At 45.0% G+C, this 24,366-nt stretch overlaps 2 protein-coding genes across 3 annotated transcripts; both read right to left on the reverse strand.

The window, feature by feature from the left end:
* Positions 1 to 631: 631 nt before the first annotated feature.
* On the reverse strand, positions 632 to 6,417 carry LOC109781691 (tRNA ligase 1). Of its 2 annotated transcripts, none has more exons than XM_040391765.3 (17): positions 6,329 to 6,417; positions 6,005 to 6,259; positions 5,664 to 5,714; positions 5,447 to 5,529; positions 5,273 to 5,372; positions 4,800 to 4,878; positions 4,481 to 4,604; positions 3,904 to 4,010; positions 3,655 to 3,780; positions 2,834 to 2,898; positions 2,567 to 2,731; positions 2,256 to 2,416; positions 1,982 to 2,013; positions 1,700 to 1,866; positions 1,426 to 1,505; positions 1,195 to 1,260; positions 632 to 1,107 (listed from the first exon to the last, which is right to left on the reverse strand). In XM_040391765.3, exons 1-17 carry the CDS (start codon positions 6,347 to 6,349, stop codon positions 918 to 920), a joined length of 1,872 nt encoding a protein of 623 aa, XP_040247699.1. In that variant the 5' UTR covers positions 6,350 to 6,417; the 3' UTR covers positions 632 to 917. The 2 variants fall into 2 exon arrangements, with proteins under 2 accessions (XP_040247699.1, XP_040247700.1); XM_040391766.2 differs by having other exon boundaries at positions 3,931 to 4,010; positions 6,329 to 6,414.
* A 4,889-nt stretch (positions 6,418 to 11,306) lies between these two features.
* LOC120966777 (uncharacterized) lies at positions 11,307 to 12,915 on the reverse strand. The gene is made up of 2 exons (XM_040393307.1): positions 12,841 to 12,915; positions 11,307 to 11,552 (listed from the first exon to the last, which is right to left on the reverse strand). Exons 1-2 carry the CDS (start codon positions 12,913 to 12,915, stop codon positions 11,307 to 11,309), a joined length of 321 nt encoding a protein of 106 aa, XP_040249241.1.
* Between the last annotated feature and the right edge of the window lie 11,451 nt (positions 12,916 to 24,366).

Raw genomic sequence — 24,366 nt, forward strand, 5'->3', positions numbered from 1 at the left:
TATAAAGGGAATAGTATTTTTTTTCATGTTTAACTGTTGGAGTCTTCCCTATTTATCCAGACATATGGTCATAAGATACCGGTTTTAGGCATAACCCCAGGTTAAATAAAGTAGTAAAGAAGCCCAATCTAGCTAAAGAGGGGCTTCTCCGCCACCATAACCAACTAGCTACGTAGATGAATTATCCTTGCGTTGTTTTACTTTTATCATCACCGATCACTGTGTTACTTGGTTATGAAGATCAAGCTACAAGACAGTCAAGTATCTTTGCAAGTTCAGAAGGTGTTTACTGAGTTTGGGCTAGTGTAGTTTTTGGCTTTGATGTTCAGATTCACTTCATCCTCATCTCTTTTTTTGTGGTCTGTTTATGATGGTCTGATTTGACATATACTATGAAGTAATTTATTTTAGGTGACGTATGTACTTCCTCCGATCCACATTAATTGTCATTGATTTAATACAACTTTGCATTAAATCAACGACAATTAATATGGACCGGAGAGAGGAGTATATTTGGTTGTGCTTGAAGGGGATGTCTTAAGTTTCTCATTTAATCAAATACTGACAGTCTTGAAGGGGTTGCCATGTAATCAACATTGTGCAGATTTGGAAACAGATAAGACTTAGGTCGTTACCGCAAAAGTCATGTTTTATATCCATCTGTTAGTAGGATTATATGTTTGGTGGAGTGGGAACAGATCCCTCTACCTGAATCTGTGCTGCCACACTCATCTCCCATCCGAGACGGCCCAAGTTTCTTTCTTCCATTCTCCGCACCTGACGCTCAGATTCTATAACGGCCACGCTATTCCGCAAGCTTGGTGCTACCTCACCAACGGCGTCTAGACTCTCGAGCTTGTCTCTTGTCAGTGCAAACTAGAAGGAGCTGCCCCAAGTTCTGGCTTCTTAAGGTCATCCTATTTGTCTCTTCGTGCATCGAGTATGGCCAGGACATCTTCTGTTTGAACCAAGCCACCGGCAGCCCCTACCAAAGCCAGGTTTGCAGGGCTGCGCTTTGCGTACTGTTCGAGGAAAGGTTCAGCTTCAGTAAGATATGTCGAGGATGACGGTTGCGCATCCCCGCACTCCCGTCTGATGTAGACAGCCCTGCCAACCGGTAAAGCAATTGAATTAACAAAACCATTTGTAAGGATACATATGCTATGAAGAGAGGGAGGGGGATTAGCAATGTACCATTCGTCCAACATTTTGGCAAGCTCTTTTTGCTTACTTGCTGATGTTCCCCAGATCTCCATTTGCCTATTAACACATCCAGGAACATTGATATCAGGGGAAACAACTCAGCTACATCAATTGCATATGTCTATAATCTTAGCATGAAACCATGACTTGCCCAAGGAAAATTCCTTGCATTTCAAAGACATCTGTGTGGCCATGTATAGTAGATTGGCCTACACAACATACCTCAGGTAGTACGTTCTGTAGGCAGACAGGCCATCTTTGAAGAGGGTGGACAGGCCATTTCGAATTAAAAACGTCCTTATCTGTCAGGTAGAAATATAAGAAAGTTGTTAGAAGATACATATTCATCTTCCATGCACAGGAACAGAAAATCTAGTTAAGAAAAGGAAGTCCAAAGAGAAAGTAACCAATCCAGGGTAAAGAGCATAGTGTTCATATTTCAACAAGTGACCACCGAGCAAAGTGCCAAAATAAGCTGAAAACAATGGCAAAGTACCTTATAGGTCACGAATTTTAGTTTAACCATCAAATTTGAATCCTCATCAACCAGACCATCCTTAGTTGACGATCTTGAATTCAAAACACCATTGATATTTTCTGGTAAAGCGTTACTGTCTTTGGAAAGTTCAGCAGCCTTGAACAGGTTTACATCAATGAAGAAACCTAACAATGAAACATAGGTCAGTCAAAGGTGCATCGGTACAGGTACTAATTGCAAGAGCTGAGAATTAGTTGTCAAAAGAGGTGAAAGTTTTATGAAACGAAATGTTCATCTTACCTCTGTACAGTGGCCACAACTCTTGATTTTTCCTAGAAAGAAAAATGCAGGATTCATGAGAGCTAATAAATATCAAAAAGAGAAAGCTAATGAGACACTTTCTCCATTTCATATTACAAGGCGGGCGTGGGAACTAAGAAGCCATTAATAGTATAGGAAAATGACCATGGTAGACAGGAACTTGTTGTATAGGGAAGCAGAGCAAATAGTTAGTATGCGTATGTAACCATAAATGGCGAAGGGAGATGAGAGATAAACTATGGCAAAATCTTACGTTATCTCTTGCTGATAACGTCTAAAAGCAGAATCCTTGTGCACATGGATAACCATCTTGTAATGCAAGTTATAATTTGAAAGAAAATCAATTTTTTGGTAATTCCAGTAACATTTGAAAGCTGCAGGGAGATTTCTCTTCTTCATCAGACGAATCATCTCCTGTACAGTCCAGAACATGAAGAACCGAATTATCATCAAACAAGCTATCGACTTACTGATGTTGCAGTTATCATGCATTTAAAATGGAAGTATGCCTATTACAGTCAAGAAGAATCTATTGTTGGACAAGAACCAATAACATCTGCTAACCTGTAATTTCTTAGTTGCATAGTCCGTGGGATGTGCTTGCAAAAAATGAGTGACAACTGATCTATCAGCATTTCGAGATTGAGCGTCAAGACCACTGTTTCCAAACCAATCGCAGTGGTCTGAACACAATGATGACCCAGCATTTTCCAGAAGTGCTTTAATTCGCTGTCATGTAAAAATATAAGTTACAGCAAGGTAGAACCAATACAAAAGTTAAGACAAGTCATGAAGGAGATGGGAATACCACTTCACAACATTAAATAATACCTGCTTCTCATCTGACCTATTAGCAGCGCATATTTCTCGTAAACTTGGTCCTAAATCAGAGTCGCCTGCATATAATAGCAACTTTCTGAATCAGTAGAACATATAAAGTGTTCACAAATTCACAGCTCAGAAGCATCAAACAATCTCGGAACATGTTTAAATGCATCAGAAAATCTTTGTTAGGATAGAATCATAGTGTACTGACATTAAGGTTCCCAGATCAGTGACACCCATTTCCAGGAGTGGATGTTTCCTCTTTTTTGTTAATATGAACTTGAACCACCAATGATAGGTTGAACTTAAAACCACCCGCTGAACATAAGTTCATACTCCATACTTTCATGTTTGCTGGAATCACTTCTTTTGTATTCACTTATGCAGAATTGGTCAAATGTGATCAACCGCTGTGATCTACAGTTCCAACCATGATATTTGCTATTGATTAAAAATAGTTACAATACATATAGTTGCGTAGGCACTTATTTGGAAAATGGTGAATCTCCGTATATGTATCGGACTATCAGGTCAACAATATGTATTGACTATATGCATCAGTGTTTGAAAGTTTACCATGCTCAGAGTCAGAAGCAGACTAAGTGACTAACAGGAAAAGCACTACCATGTGGTATAATATAAAAGCAACAAAGGTTGCCTGGTTTTCTTCAGATGAGAGGAAGTTTTACTAGGTGACTTCAAAAAATTAAAGAAAATTAAATTAGAGATGAAAGCTTGGCCAAGGTCATTTATAAATAAACTGAAATCTCCTTAAACAACTCATATATTCACTCAAACAACAAGACAACTTCATTATAGTGGCCTACCTCCGTCTAATGAACGTTGTCGAAAGTCCCTCAGAACTCCCATTTGAACCGAACTTTCGCGACTGACAATACGGGCAACCAGACCTTCAAGTATCTCACCTTGCACAATTACATGATCCTTTGACCCTAGAACAAATAGTCAGTACTTCAATGATGGGGAGAGATGAAAATGTACAGTCTAGTTTAGAGCAGCAGTAAAAGATAAAGAGTGCCAGGCAAACAAAAAATACATTTTCGAGATAGTCATACCTGGCACGGATATATCAGCAATTTTACCAAGGACTTTGCAAACGGGTGTGGCCGTCCCCTCTTCACACAATGCGTCGTAGGCAACAAAGAATGAAGTGGCAGATTTCCTAATGGAGATGTAAACAGAAAGCATAATAATGTTATGAGCGGAATGCATATGTACGTTCATCTGAGAGTGATACTTGCATGCAATCAAATAGATGAATGACATGAAAATAGCGGCACAGTGACATAGACACAAAAAAGAACCTAGCTGTTGAACAATTTCTAGCAATAATGCAATACAGACAGTGCACTGAAGAGCTCCAATAGGCTATAATTCAAAGGATGCACATCAATGTAAAGAATTCAGTAACATTGGTTGATCATCGTATTCAAGCAACACTTACTGTGGAAACATAATAACACTGCATTTGTTTTCGAAACATTGGATGATTGCAAAACATGACATGTCAAAATTAAAAAGTGGTTAGGAGGTCTTCTGTATAGTGCAACTACATGAGGTGTCTCCCATTTAAGCAAGTCAGCCACACACTCTGGACAGAAAACTTCCCACATAAAGTTATCAGATAGGCACCTCGTGGAGAATAGCCAGACATGGTTTGTTGGTAGGCGCCATGCCCGACAAAATTTAATCAACTCTGGAGTAGAGTAGAACTGAGGCTTGCCATGACCGAATTCCGTCACAGCTGTAATCACAGCTACAAAAGCCAAAATAGAATTGATAATGTGGAAATTGATGAACTGGAACAAATGCAGCAAATGACTTCATAGTTCAGAAGGAAAATGAAAGGATAATACATCATTTATAGCCTGAATACAATATCAGAATGAACTAACAATGGCAAACAAAGTATACACTGAGCACTATTTAGTCAGGAGAAAAATAGGCATACCATAATCATCCTTAGGCCTTTGCCCATGGTCTCCTAGTACAGCCGTGACAAGTTCCATTGAAACGCTTATTCGGTTTTTCTAGAAGCACAAAACAGAGGCAAAATCAAAAATCTTAAGAGAACTGCTGACAACAAAAGGCACAAAGGATTGTTTGTGCTTAATTCCAACAAACTAGCTCCAACAGTCAACTAAGCACCAAATCGTGTTGTAATTTAATAGCTAGGCTTTAGATTTTATATTTGCTTATGTGAGTTTGTACTAATTAAGAAAGATGACAAATTAAAGAGCCATGCTGACTAAAATACATGTGCAAAAATATATATAAGAAAATAATATTCCCCTAGTTGCACCCATACTGTGTGCTAAAGAATTGACGTGTATCAAGTACTGAAAGGCTAACAGACACATGAACATGGAAAACAGAAGTCAACACATTAAATTCTTGACAAAACCTGCATTGGGTGTGGAATACCTCGAGACAATCATTGAATTCCGCTTGCATCTTAGGAGCTTCTCTCCCCCAAGCTTCACGAAACAAGCGACCCAAAACAAAAATGCCCACAGCAGTGTAGCTATAAGCAGAATTTTGCCTTCAGTCAAAACACAAATAGCTCAAGAATAATGCAGATAAAAGAGCAAAACGTACATATTTCCAAAGCTGTTCTTGGAATATGCACCACCACGGTTACCAGCATACATGAACAAAGACCCTGAATGCTTGAGCGTAACCTGAAGAAAACAAAATATCTTAAGCAGGAAAAACACTTCTTTTTAGGCAGCAGGGTAAACACATCAAACAATCAGTATAAGCTCTAATTTTAGAACAGTTAATAAGAAGGAAAAACATGATGAATTAGATATACCTCCATGGTAGCTAATCCATGCGACACCATCTCAATCATCCGGGTTCTTGACTGCAATCACACAGGGGAGTCACAGTACAGATTCTAGAGTTAATATCCAATTTACTGAATGGGGATAAGAGACCCCAAATGAGCCAGAACTCGCTGTTACTAAAATGGTCTACTGTACAGTCTGTTCATCAATATAACTTCATTAAGAACGATAAATACGTTTGTATTGATCGAACCCAAGGTCTCTGCAGCTCTGTTAAAGACATACAGTACTTGTGTTGTGAAGCACCGAGCTAATGAGCTATTCAATAAACACCCATATGCTGCGGGGAACCCAACCTAGCACGCACCTCCTGGTCGGATTCCTCGTTCTCGAACTTGGGGTAGAAGGTGGCCCGGATCCGCGCCTCGGCGAAGGTGCTACTGCTGTCTAGCGAGAACTCGTTGAACAGAGCGGAGAGCTCGTCGCCGGCGCCGCCCTGCTTGGCCGTGGCCCGTGCGGTGTCCGTGTTGGGGGGCGCAGGGTTCATCTTCTCCTCGATGCCCCCGGCGTCCGTGGACGAGGGGGCGGGGGTGGGAGCGGCCCTGTGCTGCGCCTGCTTGCCCTGCGAGGAGAGACGCGGTTAGGGTCCGGGGAGCCGGAGAGGGGAGGAGGAGGTGGAGAGGCGGCGCACGTGGTCGCGGCGAGGAGCCATTGCGAGGGGCGGGGGCGGCGGCGCCGCCGGCGCGGCGCACGGCGTGTTCTGGAGGATTTGGCGGTGGAAGGACCTTCGGTTGACTGTTTTTCTTTTCAGGCAAAAAGGGGCGGTCACAGATCGATGGGCTGCGAGAGAATCGGGTTGGGTTTGGGCTGTTGTCCATAGTGAATAAGGCCCATTTCTGGGCACATCTACTTTTTTTTGATAAAGGGCGGATTTTATTAGCTCATAATGAAGCATCAAGAGGATACAAACACAATAAGCACACACCCGGCCTCTGCATAATTAGGATGCACACAGTCAACACCAACACACACAACACGCCAGCAAATAGCAAAGTCACATGCGACCAAAGCTATGCGTAGGCGATGAAAAATTAAAACCCAAGCGATCATATCCACGATCGGCAAATTACGACAATGACCATATCCGCACCAACTATCTCATGACACCACATAGACAACGAATTTCTTCAACAGCGACGCCTTCAGAAAGGGAGCGGCGCTCAAGCACCGTCGTCATCGGATCCAACAACAAATGCTAGAATCTAGATTTTCACCCTAAAAATCAGTCCGAGCATAACCGAGCTTCAACAAGGTAACAATATAAGAAAAACATCATCATTGCCAGGTATACCAATTGGCCAGACCTAGGCTTTCACCCAGGTATACCACTTCTCCACGATCCCAACAACTACATGCGATGTGATTGTTGTCGTTGCACAACCATTCCTTTGCGTCAAGTCGCTACCCATAATTTGCATCTCACCATCGAAGTCAACCATTAGCCTGGAAAATAGACTTTCCGTTGACCGTCGACATCGTGGAGCCGTAGGAGTCGCTATAGCACACAGCCAATTGGATGTGGATCACCGCAACCAAGCTGTCCAGATCTGAATCAAGGTAGTCACATCGGATCAATCATGAAGGATGCCGAAGCTGTGGCTGCCAGACAACAGACCTGACCGCCGCGCCGTCCGCATGGACGAGGATTTCTGGACTCCCGCGTGGTCGCGGCAGCAGTGAGGGCAGCGATGACCTGGGCAGACCGAGCTTCCCGGCGCCAGCCATTAGCCGGATTACCACTAGCCGCCGGTCATGCCCGTCCCTGGGCCCCTCCCACACATCACGGATCAGGGGCAGCGGATCCAGATCCTTGGGCAGGACCGCGCGCGGGAGGACAACGCCCAGGTCACACTCCCAATGATGGCGCGCGCCGGCGACGGGCTATGATCCAAGCCACGGCATAGAGCCCCACAGTGGCGAGCGCCTCCGCCTCCGCCAAACAGCTCCTCTCGGTGCCGTTGTCCTCTGCGCTCGCGGAGAAGGTAGGCTGGAGCCACCACACACCCTCCACCTTTGGTGAAAGGGCAGCGCCGCCGCCGCTGTATCTGTGGCCGGCAACGACGGCGGTGAGTACAGATCTGGGAAGGATGTGCTGCTGGCTAGGTTCGAGGGGGCCTCCGGAGTCGCCCGAGCGTGCGATCCGGGAGGCAGTTCTTTCCTCTATACCCTACTTAAAGTCTACTATTGTAGTGTACTACTACATGCATACGTACCACATACATAATATATAGCACTAAAAAAACATAATATATAGTTTTTGCGTCCTGACCTCTCGAAACTGATAATGCCTTGGAAAAAAATTTAAAACTATTGCATATAGATTATCGATGATTGTCATTAATAAGCTGTTCTATCATCATCTTTTTTTTTCAAAGACGATTTACTGGTTCCGGTGAAAAGGACTCCAACAAAACCAACACAATATATACGATGATAACGATGAGCGGTTGAACTTCATTAGCAGAAAAAAATCACAACACTGTTCTTTATTTTGAAATTGCGCATGAGCTGGCGCGTTAGCATGATCACTTGGAACACGATAAAACTAATCAGGATGTATGGGATGGCAAAGGAGGATGGGCCGGCGTCGCCGATGCGCCTGGAGAAGAATATGTACTTTTTTTGCACGCATCCATGCATTGGTCCAATGAAATATAGCAGAAGTCGTTTAGTAAACAGCAGTCTAGACCATTCTTATGCACGCACAGTCCATGTGGTAAATTAATCTTCTTGTTGACTTGGTCATCCATGATTCGGCCTATGGGACAAAAAATATATATCAACCGTTAATATCCACAAGTCTCCGTTAGTTACCAAATCGAATGACGATTATGGATCTAGCAAGGCGTATACACACCTAAATCGGAACATGAATAAATTACATACGTACAAACTTTGTGGTAGTCCACGATCAACTAGAGAACAAGCTATCATTATTTGTAAAGACAAATATGCACGAGTAGGGCATACTGGTTTGCAGAGACGAGGGTTAAACTCGTTTTCATTTCTATCATTTTGATACAATTATAATATTAGCTAAAGATTTCGTTATGGCGAGAAGAGGGAATACTAGTAACTCAGGACGTGACTTACAATGTACATGGATAGAAAAATACATCAGAAGCAGCAGCGAGAGCAGTGTTGGTGCATTAGCAAGGCCGGTGCGCTTGTCCATCAAGATGATGCAATTGAAATTGCAAATTCTTCCTTAGGGAGTGTGTATGTATGTTTTCTGATCGAAGTACACTACAATATGCTTGCTCTATCTACATATTGTTTCCATATATATACACGAGAGAGAGTGTGAGAGAGAGAAAGAAGCAGAGAGAGAGAGAGAAGTATATGATTACTTAGAATATATTAATTGTAACCAATGTATATCCTTAGAATACATTAATCATATTATTTTTTCTTAGACTACATTAATTATATATATAGAAAAATACAACATATATATATATATAGACACAAACACAAACCATCATTAAGGCAATAATTCTTGTTGCTAGATTAATTTTTTAGGTGTGTGAGGGAAGAGACTTAATTAAAAATCTCTAGCCCAACACTGAACTTCGTCAATACGCGTGACCCCCAAGAAGATCGAACATCTTCATCGCCCTCTCATGTTTGCGACAGTTCACTATTCTTGACCATGATGAAGCCAAAAGAACTGTTAGCAGATCGTCGACAACCAGAGCCAATTGAGTGTCAAAACTTTGTAGAAAACTACATCATGCCGTCAATGAACTAAACCGAAGAAACACCCGGGAGGAAGCATACCAAGCTCATCAAACCCTTGATCTAGACGAAAACCTGTATCTACCCATAGAACCACTCATGATGCCATAGTTCGGAAACGTGGTAGAAAACAAAAAAAATCGTCCTACGATCAACCAGGAACACTATGAAGATGCAATAACGGTTTGATCAAATCGTTACCGACTTCGAGTTGCAGTAGGAGAAGTCGAGTCGGTGTAGATCGTACTTGGAGTCGCTCGAACCGTAGGTGAACGATCCCTTGAATCGCCTACGAACAGTCCCTCGAACAGAAGACCGAAAGCATAGCCTCTCCACAGATTGCAAGCGTACGGTCTTCACGATCCGGCAGCGCTTTGCCGTCCAGAGCTAATCATTGTCGAAAAATTAGAGGGAGGAGATTAGAACCACACTTGGCTTCTAATTATGAGGATTAGATAAACTAAATCTAGCTTTAATTGGAACAAGTAGACTAGAGAACTAGAGGATGCTCCAAAACCTATGTACTAAAGTCACCAAAACCTCTAGTATATATAGATTTGAGGAGGAGGAGGAGGAGGGGTGCCACAAGGGAGGGAGTTCCCTCCTTGGCCGGCCAAGAGGAGGGTGTTTCCCCCTCCAATCCGGCCTCCCCTCTCTCCCTTCCATGGGGAGAGGGGGCTCCACCTATATCGAGCACTTGCGGCCTAATATTCCTTCCAACACTTGGCCTTTTAAGGCCTGTTGATATTAAGTTAAATATAAAACCCTCCTAACTATTGATACACCCTTTTATTATTAATTTAATATCACCAAAAAAATTTCCACCTATATATTATTTACGAGAAATACCCGATATTACCCATAAACTCTGGAACCCTTCCGCTGACCCTGAAACGCTTCCGGTTCCTCTCGAAACTATTTCAAATATTAGTGAAATTATTTCACAAAATGTATTCTCATTATTACCATCGTACTAACACTCAGCAGATCATGATTACCTTAAGCTTGTGACCCTATAGGTTCGGTAAAACATAGACATGTATAAAACACCATTCATTCAATGATCGATAGCGGAACTGGGGACATACATATCGATCCCTATGAATACAAGAATGACATTCGAGTGAACCTTTGGTTATAATGTGCTATTCCCTTTGCTTCATGATAATTTACAAAACCCGAGGTGAGATGTATTGATATCATATTGAATCATTCTCATGCTCACTATGCCGGTCTCCTCATTACTGGTTTTGTTCTTCTTTCTTGTTGACATGTTGTGGCATCTCCGTGACCTAGTCACCTGTGTCTGGCTAGACGATGATGGATGTCGTTACACCAAGAGGGCCCTAAGAATATCTCTTCATTGTCGGAGGAGCAAATCTCACTCTTGAGCTATCTAGCCCTTTGTCAAACTTTTTGATGAATCTGTAAGTTGTCGTAATGATCATCATGTTACAGATGACGGTTGAGAAACCTCAAGGTCCATCGTATGGCAAGAAGTGACTGCGATACTCTCATGGTCTAAGGAACTAAATCACACGTTAACACCTCGTGCTATAACAATTGACTTCTGACGATTGCATCTCAAAGTATAACAAACAAGTCTTGGGTCGACCCAGTACGATCGTTCTTCTAACGTCATATTCTTAATGTTGTTTTGATACTATCATTACACTTAACGATATCTCAAGATCCGGAAAACATGATCACAAACAACACTTGAGCTATTCTTAGAGGCGAGTCTAAGAATATTGATCAGGTTTACTAAACAGTGTTAGTAGATTTGTCACTTGTGTTGTGAAGCAACGAGCTATTCAACAAACACCGAGATGATGAGGGGAACCCAACCAACCAAGCACACACCTCCTGATCTAACTCCTCGTTCTCGAACTTGGGTAGAAGGTGGCCCGGATCCGTGCCTCGGCGAAGGTGCTGCTGCTGTCTAGCAAGAACTCTTTAAGCAGAGCGGAGAGCTCGTCGCCGGTGCCGCCCTGCCCGGCCGCGGCCCCTGCGACGTCCGTGGTGGGGGGCACAGGGTCCATCTTCTCCTCGATGCCCCCGGCGGCCGTGGACGAGGGTGCGGGGGTGGGAGCGGCCCTGTGCTGCGCCTGCTTGCCCTGTGACGAGAGATGCGGTTAGGGTTAGGGGAGCCGGAGAGGAGGAGCAGGGTCGAGAGGCGGCATACGCGTTCGCGGCGAGGAGGCATTGCGAGGGGCGGGGGCGGGGCTGGAAGTCGGCGGGGAAAGCGGCGCCACCGGCGCGGCGCACGGCGTGTTCCGGAGGATTTGGCGGTGTAAGGACCTTCGGTTGACTGTTTTTTTCTTCATTTTGGCAAAGGGGCGGGCACGGATCGACGGGCTGCGAGCTGCAGGGCCAGGGCCCAGGGGAGGGCCAGAGAATCGGGTTGGGTTGGGCTGGTCCATTTATGGGCACATGTTCGATCCATATTAATTGTTGATGATTTAGACAGTACATACATTATTACACACCACATACATAGTATATAGTTTTTGCGCCCTGATATCTCGAAACTGATAATGCATAATTCTTAAAAAAACTGATAATGCCTTTGAAAACAAAATTAAGACTATTGCATGTAGACTCTTGTTGATTGTCATTAATAAGCGGTTCTAGCATCATATTTTTTGTTTGTTTGTTTCGGAGACGATTTATGGTTGCGGTGAAACTGACTCCAACAAAACTAACACAATATATACAATGGTAACGATGAGCGGTTGAACTTCATCAGTAAAAAAATCACAACATTGTTCTTTATTTCCAAATTGCGCATCAGCTGGCACATTGGCACGATCACTTGGAACATCATCAAATTGATCAGGATGTATGGGATGGCAAAGGAGGATGGGCCGACGTGGCCAATGCGCCTGAATAAGGGTATGTATTTTTGCACGCATCCATGCATTGGTCCAATGAAACATAGCAGAGGTTGTTTGCTAAACAACAATCGCAATAAGATGAGCCTGAGCAGTCTATACCATGCTTATGCACGCACAATCCATGTGGTAAATTAATCTTCTTGTTGACTTTGTCATCCATGATTCGGCCTACAGGACAAAAAATATATATCAACCGTTAATATCCATAAATCTCCGTTGGTTACCAAGTTGAATGACGATTATGGATCTAGCAAGGTGTATGCACACACCTAAATCGGAACAGGAATAAGCTATGAACAAACTTTGTGGTAGTGCACAATCAACTAGAGAACAAGCTAGCATTTTTTATAAAGGCAAATATGCACGAGTAGGGCATACTAGTTTGCATATACAAGGGTTAAGCTCTTTTTCAGTTGTATCATTTTGATGCGGCTATAGTATTAGCAAAAGATCTTGTTACTGCGAGAAGGGAAAATACTAGTAACTCATGGCGTGGCTTACAATGTACATGGGTAGCAAAGCACATCAGAAGCAGCAGCGAGAACAGTGTTGGTGCATGAGCAAGGCCGGTGCGTTTGGCCATCAAGACGATGCAATTGAAATTGCAAATACTTCCTTGGGGAGTGTGTGTGTATGTTTTCTGATCGGAGTACACTATATATATGAGAGAGTGGGAGATAGAGATATATATATATATATATATATATATATATATATATATATATATATATATAGAGAGAGAGAGAGAGAGAGAGAGAGAGAGAGAGAGAGAAGGAAATTCAATTTAGGGATAGAATACCAACCTCCAAATATATGTCTACCAATACAAAAGATTACTTAGGATACATTAATATTTTTTGCATGGACTTAGAATACATTAATTGTAAGCAATATATATCCTTACAATACATTAATTATATGTATATATCCTTAGAAAATATTAAATATGTATATGTATATATATATGACTATTCATCACCCTGGGTGAGGAATAGTTATTCTTCACCCCCTCTATTTTAATAGCAATGCACCATAATTTTACGTTCCGTAAATTTTTTCTTATTTTATACATAAAAATAGATCGTAAGAAAATATATAGTCACCGTAAAAAATATTTTATATTACGTAAAATTACAAACGTAAAAACATAGTGTAAAATATACATAAAATGCATTTTTTTATCTTATGACCTATATTTTTGCTTTCTTATGCCAAATTTTACGTAGTGAATCAAGATGAATGTAACTATTTTTATTTCAAACGTAATTTATTTATGAAACGATTGTAAAATTACCTTGGGTGAAGAATAACTTATTCTGCACCCTGGGTGATGAATATATATCATCCTTTAAATGTTTTCTACCACCGATAGTTATGCTCACATGAGTTTTATATGTTGTATTTAGTGTCTATGAAAATCGAGAGTATGTACGTGTAGTATATATTATATAAGAATATTTGGATAGTATATATCATACTTTTTGGGTCCTGATAACGCACACGCGTGTGGCATGCTAGACATCGACCCACACACCGTGTGTGACGTGAGCAGGAGGCAGCCCACACGGGCTGTGTGTGTGGGTGGACATTAGAGTTGCCCACACGTGTGGGCGCAGCTACTTCGTACCACACGCCCAACAAAGTACTACTCATTCCCACCCCCGCGTGTGGCACAAAGCAAACATGCCCACATGTCATGCCGCAGCTACGTTAGGTACCCGTGGGATGACGATTTAGTTGCCATGCGGGATGGCAGATGTAGTTATCCGGGATGGCAAATGTAGTTGTAAAAGCATGGCAACTCTCTCTGTTTAGGTTAACTATAGTTGTCATGTGTAATTTATGGTAGTTGCCGCGTGTAATCAAACCATAGTTGCCGTGTGTGATTAACTACTTACCACATATGGTCAAACAATAGTTGCCATGTGTGTTTACCTAGTTGCCACGTATGGTCCAATCATAGTTGCCATGTATGGTTAATCACAGTTGCCATGTGTGTTTATCTGGTTGGCACATATGCGCAACTGCAGTTGCCGTGTAGCAACGAATCATAGTTGCAATGTGTATTTACCTAGTTGCCACGTACGCGCAAGTGCAGTTGCCAATTCAACAATGTACGTGTGTTGTGTGGGCGAAAAGCAGTTCGCCCACACGCGCGTGGACTAGGTGGTGCCTGTGTGCGCAGAAACTAGTTCGTCCACACAGCGCAGCTGGCAAACAGCATGTTGCGGGGCGTGTGGGCGAACTCTCCAACGCCCACACACACGAAGATGCCCACGTGGCACTCAGATTCTAACAGATTCCTTTAGGATTCGTGCAAAACAGAATCAACGTGGATCAAGGCGTGTGGGCGATGTGCAAACATGCCACACGTGTGGGCGTTATCATTTGGATACTTTTTAGGTAGTATGCACTGTTTTTATATTATTTTATACATATAAATATGAAGGTATTTTCAAAATATACAAAAACTATGGATTCACACAAATATTTTTCGTGTAGTTTGCCTTGAAATATCTCATATATAGTGTATATAAACATACTTAGAATGATAAAGTAGTACATATATTACCACATGATAGTATATGGGACATGAGGATAACTACCAAGGTGGTAGGATATATATTTCCATATAAATAGACACATACACTCAAAACCATCCGTTTTTCTCCATGTCAAAAAATATATAATCCATTTTTCTCTCCATCCAATAAGGGCATCTCCAACGCCGACCTCATATGGCCTGCATATGTCCGAACAGTGAAAGTCATCTAACGTGTACCAATATCGGTCTGCATGATGGTCCGGGAGCATTTTTCTCTCGCAAACCGGAGACAAACAGGGGGCTTTGCGGCAGTCTAAATTATTGCCATGCCTGCTTCTGACCGCCTTGGCCCACCAAGCCCCCTCATCCTTCGCTCGCGAACCACGCACCGCCGCCGACGGAAACGGTGGCGCCCGCGCTGTTGTCGTCCCACCGAGCATGCCCGCTTCTGATCGCCCCGGCCCACCAAGCCCCCTCCCACAAGCTTCATGACAAAAAGCGACCCAGAACAAAAACACCCACATCAGTGTAGCTATAAGCAGAATCTTGCCATCAGTCAGAACACAAATAGCTCAAGAATTAATGCAGATAAAAGAGCAGAACGTACATATTTCCAAAGCCGTTCTTGGCATATGCACCAGCAGCATACATGCACACAGAGACCCTGAATGCTTGAGCGGAACCTGAAGAGAACAAAATATCTTAAGCGGGATAAACACTTCTTCTTTTTAGGCAGCAGGGTAAAACATCGAACAATCAGTATGGGCTCTAGATTTAGTTCCCAAACTAGAACCAAGAAATAATTAGATGGGATAAAATGAGAATTAGATATACCTCCATGCTAGGTAATCCATGTGACACCATCTCAATCATTCGGGTTCTTGTCTCCAATAGCACAGGTGGGGTCACAGACGCACAGTAAAAATTTAGAGCTAATATTCCATTTACCAAATGGGAATAAGAGACCGCCACAAGCCAAAACCCACTGTTACTAAAAATATCTACTGTGTGGTCAGTTCATTAATATGTTTTCATTAAGAACAATAGATGAGATTGTGTTAATCAAACCCATCAAGGTCTCCACAGCTCACAAGCATCAAACGACCATGCATGAACAGCGAACGGTTCCCTCCCCCACAGCTACTCAGGAGACATCTGTGTTATCACGCGGTGATGGAAGCAACGAGCAATTTTTCAACAGACACCCGGATGATCAGTCAGGGGAACCCAAACCAGGCACGCACCTCCTGATCGGACTCCTCGTTCTTGAACTTGGGGTAGAAGGTGGCCCGGGTCCGCGCCGCGGCGAAGGCGCGCGTTGCTGTCTAACGAGAACTCCTTGAACATAGCGGAGAGCGGCCATGGGGGACGAAGACGCCGCCCCTGCTGTGTTGCGGGACGAGAGGGTCGTCTTCTTCTCCATGCCCCCGGCGGCCGTGGACGAGGGGGCGGGGGTGGGAGTGGCCGACTCCTGCTCCTGCTTGCCCTACGACTGCAAGGTGGGACACGGTTAGGGTTCGAGGAGTCCGAGAGGCGGAGGGTCGAGAGGCGGACGTATGTGGCCACGGTTGCGGTCCCGGCGAGGAGGCATTGCGAGGGCGAGGCGGGGACGGAGGTGGAAGTCGGCGGGGAAAGCGCCACCCCGGGAGGAGGGTGACAATCTGGTTGGGGCTAGGCCCGGTTGCCCGGCACGCTTTGCTCCTGTTGACCGTAGCGAAGAAGGTCCATTTTTGGGCACATTTCCAGCTACCATTGCCAAAATTTCTACCACATACATCTTTTGATGTGTGGCAAAATCAAACTGTTTGGTTGGTAGCCATGCCTTAGGTTAGGTGTGGCAGATTTTGTGTGGCGTGTGTTTGGATGGCTTCCATAAGTGTTTGGCAAAAAGTTATGGTTTGCGTTTGGTTTCCTGCCACAGGTGGTTAGAATCACCTTACTGCTGGAGTGATGAGATTACTTGCCATTTGTCTTGCAAAGCAATCATACTACAACATGCTCCAGTAAATGTAAGAAGATTCTGTCGCAATAATAATAACCATAAAAATAACATGGAGCATTTTCTATTAATTCCATCTGTACAAAATAATTCAAAACTACAAATTCATAATCAAGATAGAAAATAAGATAGATATGTGCAAGTTCCGGCCATCATTATAAAGTCAAGTGATAGTCATAGCAATAGCATAAGTTCTGGCCAAGTTACATTAAAGTGTTTCACCACACATCAAAAGATCTACTTCCCAAAAGTAGTAGCCGTAGCACAAGTTCATCTCCTAAATACCAAAAGTTGCCATCTTCTAAACTTCACAAGTTGCCAACTTCTAGACATCACAAGTTAACAACTAGAGACTTCACAGGTTGCTATCTTCTAAAGATGATCTTTGTCAGCAAAGAACTTGCAAACCCAAGTTTCAAAAGTTTTGTCACTTGCACTGCATAACCAACCTCGCAAACCTTCATTGTCCTTGCAAGATAAGTGCACACCAACATTAATTCTTTGATCTGTGGTAATTGGGAGTTCCTCCAACCTCTTCCATAAACTAGCATAAGGATCAACGACTTGGGGCATTGGAGGAGGAGCGGCAACAAGGGATTGCTGGAGTGACCTCAATGTAGAGTTGATTTCTTCAGCGGACTCCACGAAACGACTCTTGGTTTTTGGTGGCTTCTTAGTAGGCGACCTGCTACCTCTTGGGCGCTTCTTACCAACTCGGCTAGTGCTAGATGATGAATTATCACCACCTACAGGTACTGGAGGTCTTTTAGGTCAATGTGTTGTTGGCAAAGTGTCAAAATCCTCCTCAAGAGGGCCCTCATACTGTGGATAGCAGTTAAGATAATACAACCCTTCATCATTGTCCGAGTCACCAGAATCAATTGTGCATGTATGCTGGTTCATGGCCAAAGAACCATCAGCACTAGTGCCTGTGAATAGCTCCTGCATATCGATGCACGGTGTAATCCCACTTTTCGGCCTCCTAGCCTCCCCACCCGCCTGTGACGCCCGGATAATTAAGCTACAGTGATCCCACGCTAATGGTGCCACGTCACCACGGTTACTGCTGCTAATCTATCGTTAGATCAAAACCGGTCCAAAATTCAAATTCAAAGTTTGGTAAATAATAAAAGTTTTCAAACATTAAAATAAAAATGTTCGGTTTGTACTAAATATTACATAGATAAATGTAGTGTAGTAAACACATTTTTATAAAATGCCTAAATAATTTAAAATGATTTAAAACAGAAAAGTAAATAAATAAAAGAAAAGAAAATACAAAAAATAGAAAAACAAAACCAAAAAAAAAGAGAACCCCCCCCCCCCACCCACTGGACCAGGCGGCCCACCTCCCAGCAAGCCGGCCCACCTGGCCCATCCGGCCGAACCGGCCCGTTCCCCCGGTCGCTCTCTCCCCTTCCCTGTTCCCCCGACCAGGGTCGGAACAGGGGCGCGTCCCCGCCGGACCCCCTCGCCGGCGTCGAGGAGGGGATAAGGTCGCCAGCGCCCCCGCCTCCTCGGGCCCCTCTCCCACTCGCCCCGCTCTCCGCCTCTCACTCTCCCCTCAAATCCACCTCGCCTTCCCCCTCGTTCCCCGTTCACCACCGAGCGCCACCGTCGCCATGGCTGCGCCATAGCCGCGACCACCGGCCACCCCGCGCCTCGCCCGCACGTCCACGAGACGCGCCGGCGACCTACCTCGACTACGCCTCGCCATCGAGCTCGAGGAGCACCGCAGGCCACGGATCGAGCCGCCCCTTCCACCTCGGTCGCCGGCGATCTTCCTCCTCTCCGGCGCGCGCTTCTGCTCCTAAGCCGTCAAGGGCTTTCCATAGCCGCGCGGTGAGCCACCAGCTTCCTTGTCCCTCTCTCCGTCTGCCCTTGCGCGGTCCCTAGCCGTCTCTCCCACCGTGGCCGAACACGACGCCGCGCGAGCTCATCGCCAGCGAGTCTCCGGTGACCTTATGGTCACGGGCGAGTGCCCGTTAGATACGCCGCACTACGTAGCACCTGCCTATGCTCTTTCTTTCGTTCGTTCGCGCGCCGAAATAGTCTCCCCGTAGAGCTCCCGAACAAGCTCGTCGCCGACGAGGTCGTGTCGCTCGTTTCCGGTCGTTTCAGCCACTCCGACCACCGCCAGTGGACGCGCCGTCGACTCACCATTCCAATGCACCCAACCGCGACCAAAACAGTGGCCTGTGCGCGGTTTCCGACCGGTGCCCATACTCGCGCCGCCGCGAACGCGCTCGGCGGCGGCGGGTCGCCGGCCCCCGCTGACCTGGACTGACTACTGGGGCCCGCCGTGCCACTGACCAGTGGGTCCAGTTGACCTGCTGACCGGGTCAACTGCTGACTGGGCTGCCCAGTGAGACTGACGTGCGGGTCCCACCTCTTAATCCTCTAATTAAAACATTTTAATAATTAAAACTAATTAGTTTAGTTAATTAGACACTGATAGGTGGGCCCAGTAGTTTTACTAACTAAATTTAGATTAGTTTGAACTCTCTTTAATCCACTGTCTATGACAGGTGGGTCCCCCGTGTCAGTTTTGACCAGTCAACCGGATTGTTGACTGCTGACGTCACTCATACGTCATGCTGATGTCATATTCCTTTTCTGTTAATTTAAGTAATTCCAGAAAATGATTAAATCTTTAGAAAATCATATAAAATAATCCGTAACTCGGATGAAAATACTTTCTACATGAAAGTTGCTCAGAACGACAGGGGAATCCGAATACGCAGCCCGTTCGTCCGCCACACATCCCTAACCTATCGAACTCGCAACTTTCCCCCTCCGGTTCATCTCTCCGAAAATGCGAAACACCGGGGATACTTTCCCGGATGTTCCCCCCCTTCACCGGTATCACCTACTACCGCGTTTGGGCACACCTAGCATCACGCTTTGTCATGTCATGCATCGTTATGCATCTGTTTGCATTGTATTCATTGTTTCTTCCCCCTCTTCTCTCCGGTAGACTACGAGACCGATGCCGCTGCTGGTGCCCCGACCGACTACGCTGTTGACGACCCCTCCTTCTTGCCAGAGCAACCAGGCAAGCCCCCCCTGATCACCAGATATCGCCTATTCCTTCTCTATACTGCTTGCATTAGAGTAGTGTAGCATGTTACTGCTTTCGGTTAATCCTATACTGATGCATAGCCTGTCATTGTTGCTACAGTTGTTACCCTTACCTTCTATCCTACTTCTTAGTATATGATGCTAGTGTTCCATCAGTGGCCCTACACTCTTGTCCATCTGCCATGCTATACTACTGGGCCTTGATCACTTCGGGAGGTGATCATGTTGGGAATCGCAGCATAATTTTAAATTTTTTCTACGTTCACCAAGATGCATCTATGGAGTATACTAGCAACGAAGGGAAAGGAGTGTATCTACATACCCTTGTAGATCGCGAGCGGAAGCGTTCCAATGAACGTGGATGACGGAGTCGTACTCGCCGTGATTCAAATCACCGATGACCGAGTGCCGAACGGACGGCACCTCCGCGTTCAACACACGTACGGTGCAGCGACATCTCCTCCTTCTTGATCCAGCAAGGGGAAGGAGAGGTTGATGGAGATCCAGCAGCACAACGGCGTGGTGGTGGATGTAGCGGGTCTCGGTAGGGCTTTGCCAAGCGTCTGCGAGAGGGAGAGGTGTTGCAAGGGGAGAGGGAGGCGCCAGGGGCTGGTGTGTTGCTGCCCTCCCTCCCCCCCACTATTTATAGGACCCCTGGGGGGGGGCGCCAGCCCTTGGGAGATCAGATCTCCAAGGGGGGCGAGGGCCAAGGGGGGAGGGAAGGGGGTGGCTTCCCCCACAAGCCAAAGGGGGGCGCCCACCACCCCTAGGGTTTCCAACCCTAGGCGCAGGGGGAGGCCCAAGGGGGGCGCCCCAGCCCACTAAGGGCTGGTTCCCTTCCCTCTTCAGCCCATGGGGCCCTCCGGGATAGGTGGCCCCACCCGGTGGACCCCCGGGACCCTTCCGGTGGTCCCGGTACAATACCGATAACCCCCGAAAATTTCCCAGTGGCCGAAACTGGACTTCCCATATATAATTCTTCACCTCCGGACCATTCCGGAAATCCTCGTGACGTCCGGGATCTCATCCGGGACTCCGAACAACTTTCGGGTTTCCGCATACTCATATCTCTACAACCCTAGCGTTACCAAACCTTAAGTGTGTAGACCCTACGGGTTCGGGAGACATGCAGACATGACCGAGACGCCTCTTCGGTCAATAACCAACAGCGGGATCTGGATACCCATGTTGGCTCCCACATGTTTCACGATGATCTCATCGGATGAACCACGATGTCGAGGATTCAATCAATCCCGTATACAATTCCCTTTGTCAATCGGTAAGTTACTTGCCCGAGATTCGATCGTCGGTATCCCAATACCTTGTTCAATCTCGTTACCGGCAAGTCTCTTTACTCGTACCGCAATGCATGATCCTGTGACTAACGCCTTAGTCACATTGAGCTCATTGTGATGATGCATTACCGAGTGGGCCCAGAGATACCTCTCCGTTACACGGAGTGACAAATCCCAGTCTCGATCCGTGCCAACCCAACAGACACTTTTGGAGATACCCGTAGTGCACCTTTATAGTCACCCAGTTATGTTGTGACGTTTGGCACACCCAAAGCACCCCTACGGTATCCGGGAGTTGCACGATCTCATGGTCTAAGGAAAAGATACTTGACATTGGAAAAGCTCTAGCAAACGAAACTACACGATCTTTATGCTATGGTTAGGATTGGGTCTTGTCCATCACATCATTCTCCTAATGATGTGATCCCGTTATCAATGACATCCAATGTCCATAGTCAGGAAACCATGACTATCTGTTGATCAACGAGCTAGTCAACTAGAGGCTTACTAGGGACACGTTGTGGTCTATGTATTCACACATGTATTACGATTTTCGGATAACACAATTATAGCATGAATAATAGACAATTACCATGAACAAAGAAATATAATAATAACCATTTATTATTGCCTCTAGGGCATATTTCCAACAGTCTCCCACTTGCACTAGAGTCAATAATCTAGTTACATTGTGATGAATCGAACACCCATTGCGTCCTGGTGTTGATCATGTTTTGCTCTAGGGAAAGGTTTAGTCAACAGATCTGCTACATTCAGGTCCGTATGTACTTTACAAATATCTATGTCTCCATTTTGAACACTTTCACGAATGGAGTTGAAGCGACGCTTGATATGCCTGGTCTTCCTGTGAAACCTGGGCTCCTTCGCAAGAGCAATAGCTCCAGTGTTGTCATAGAAGAGAGTCATCGGGCCCGACGCATTGGGAATCACCCCTAGGTCGGTAATGAACTCCTTCATCCAGACTGCTTCCTGTGCTGCCTCCGAGGCTGCCATGTACTCCGCTTCACATGTAGATCCCGCCACGACGCTTTGCTTACAACTGCACCAGCTTACTGCTCCTCCATTCAAAATATACACGTATCCGGTTTGTGACTTTGAGTCATCCAGATCTGTGTCGAAGCTAGCGTCGACGTAACCCTTTACGATGAGCTCTTCGTCACCTCCATAAACGAGAAACATATCCTTAGTCCTCTTCAGGTACTTCAGGATATTCTTGACCGCTGTCCAGTGTTCCATGCCGGGATTACTTTGGTACCTTCCTACCAAACTTACGGCAAGGTTTACATCAGGTCTGGTACACAGCATGGCATACATAATAGACCCTATGGCCGAGGCATAGGGGATGACACTCATCTTTTCTCTATCTTCTGCCGTGGTCGGGCATTGAGCCGTGCTCAATTGCACACCTTGCAATACAGGCAAGAACCCCTTCTTGGACTGATCCATATTGAACTTCTTCAATATCTTGTCAAGGTATGTACTCTGTGAAAGACCAATGAGGCGTCTCGATCTATCTCTATAGATCTTGATGCCTAATATATAAGCAGCTTCTCCAAGGTCCTTCATTGAAAAACACTTATTCAAATAGGCCTTTATACTTTCCAAGAATTCTATATCATTTCCCATCAATAATATGTCATCCACATATAAATATGAGAAATGCTACAGAGCTCCCACTCACTTTCTTGTAAACACAGGCTTCTCCATAAGTCTGTGTAAACCCAAACGCTTTGATCATCTCATCAAAGCGAATGTTCCAACTCCGAGATGCTTGCACCAGCCCATAGATTGAGCGCTGGAGCTTGCATACTTTGTTAGCATTCTTAGGATCGACAAAACCTTCCGGCTGCATCATATACAACTCTTCCTTAAGGAAGCCATTAAGGAATGCCGTTTTGACGTCCATCTGCCATATCTCATAATCATAGTATGCGGCAATTGCTAACATGATTCAGACGGACTTCAGCTTCGCTACGGGTGAGAAAGTCTCATCGTAGTCAACCCCTTGAACTTGTCGATAACCCTTAGCGACAAGTCGAGCCTTATAGATGGTCACATTACCATCCGCGTCTGTCTTCTTCTTAAAGATCCATTTGTTTTCTATGGCTCGCCGATCATCGGGCAAGTCAGTCAAAGTCCATACTTCGTTTTCATACATGGATCCTATCTCGGATTTCATGGCTTCTAGCCATTTGTCGGAATCCGGGCCCGCCATCGCTTCTTCATAGTTCGAAGGTTCACCGTTGTCTAACAACATGATTTCTAGGACAGGGTTGCCGTACCACTCTGGTGCGGAACGTGTCCTTGTGGACCTACGAAATTCAGTAGTAACTTGATCCGAAGCTTCATGATCATCATCATTAACTTCCTCCCCAGTCGGTGTAGGCACCACAGGAACATCTTCCCGCGTTGCGCTACTTTCCGGTTCGGAAGGGGTGACTATCATCTCATCAAGTTCCACTTTCCTCCCACTCAATTCTTTCGAGAGAAACTCCTTCTCCAGAAAGGACCCGTTCTTGGCAACGAAGATCCTGCCTTCGGATCTGAGGTAGAAGGTATACCCAATAGTTTCCTTAGGGTATCCTATGAAGACGCATTTCTCCGACTTGGGTTCGAGCTTTTCAGGTTGAAGTTTCTTGACATAAGCATCGCATCCCCAAACTTTTAGAAACGACAGCTTTGGTTTCTTCCCAAACCATAATTCATACGGTGTCGTCTCAACGGATTTCGACGGAGCCCTATTTAAAGTGAATGCGGCAGTCTCTAAAGCATAGCCCCAAAATGAGAGCTGTAAATCGGTAAGAGACATCATAGATCGCACCATATCCAATAGAGTGCGATTACGACGTTCGGACACACCATTTCTCTGAGGTGTTCCAGGCGGCGTGAGTTGTGAAACTATTCCACATTTCCTTAAGTGTGTACCAAATTCGTGACTTAAATATTCTCCACCACGATCTGATCGTAAGAATTTTATTTTCCTGTCACATTGATTCTCAACTTCACTCTGAAATTCCTTGAACTATTCAAAGGTTTCAGACTTGTGTTTCATTAGGTAGACATACCCATATCTACTTAAGTCATCAGTGAGAG

This window comes from Aegilops tauschii, chromosome 6, assembly GCF_002575655.3.
Source record: "Aegilops tauschii subsp. strangulata cultivar AL8/78 chromosome 6, Aet v6.0, whole genome shotgun sequence".
Classification (NCBI taxonomy): Eukaryota; Viridiplantae; Streptophyta; class Magnoliopsida; order Poales; family Poaceae; genus Aegilops; species Aegilops tauschii.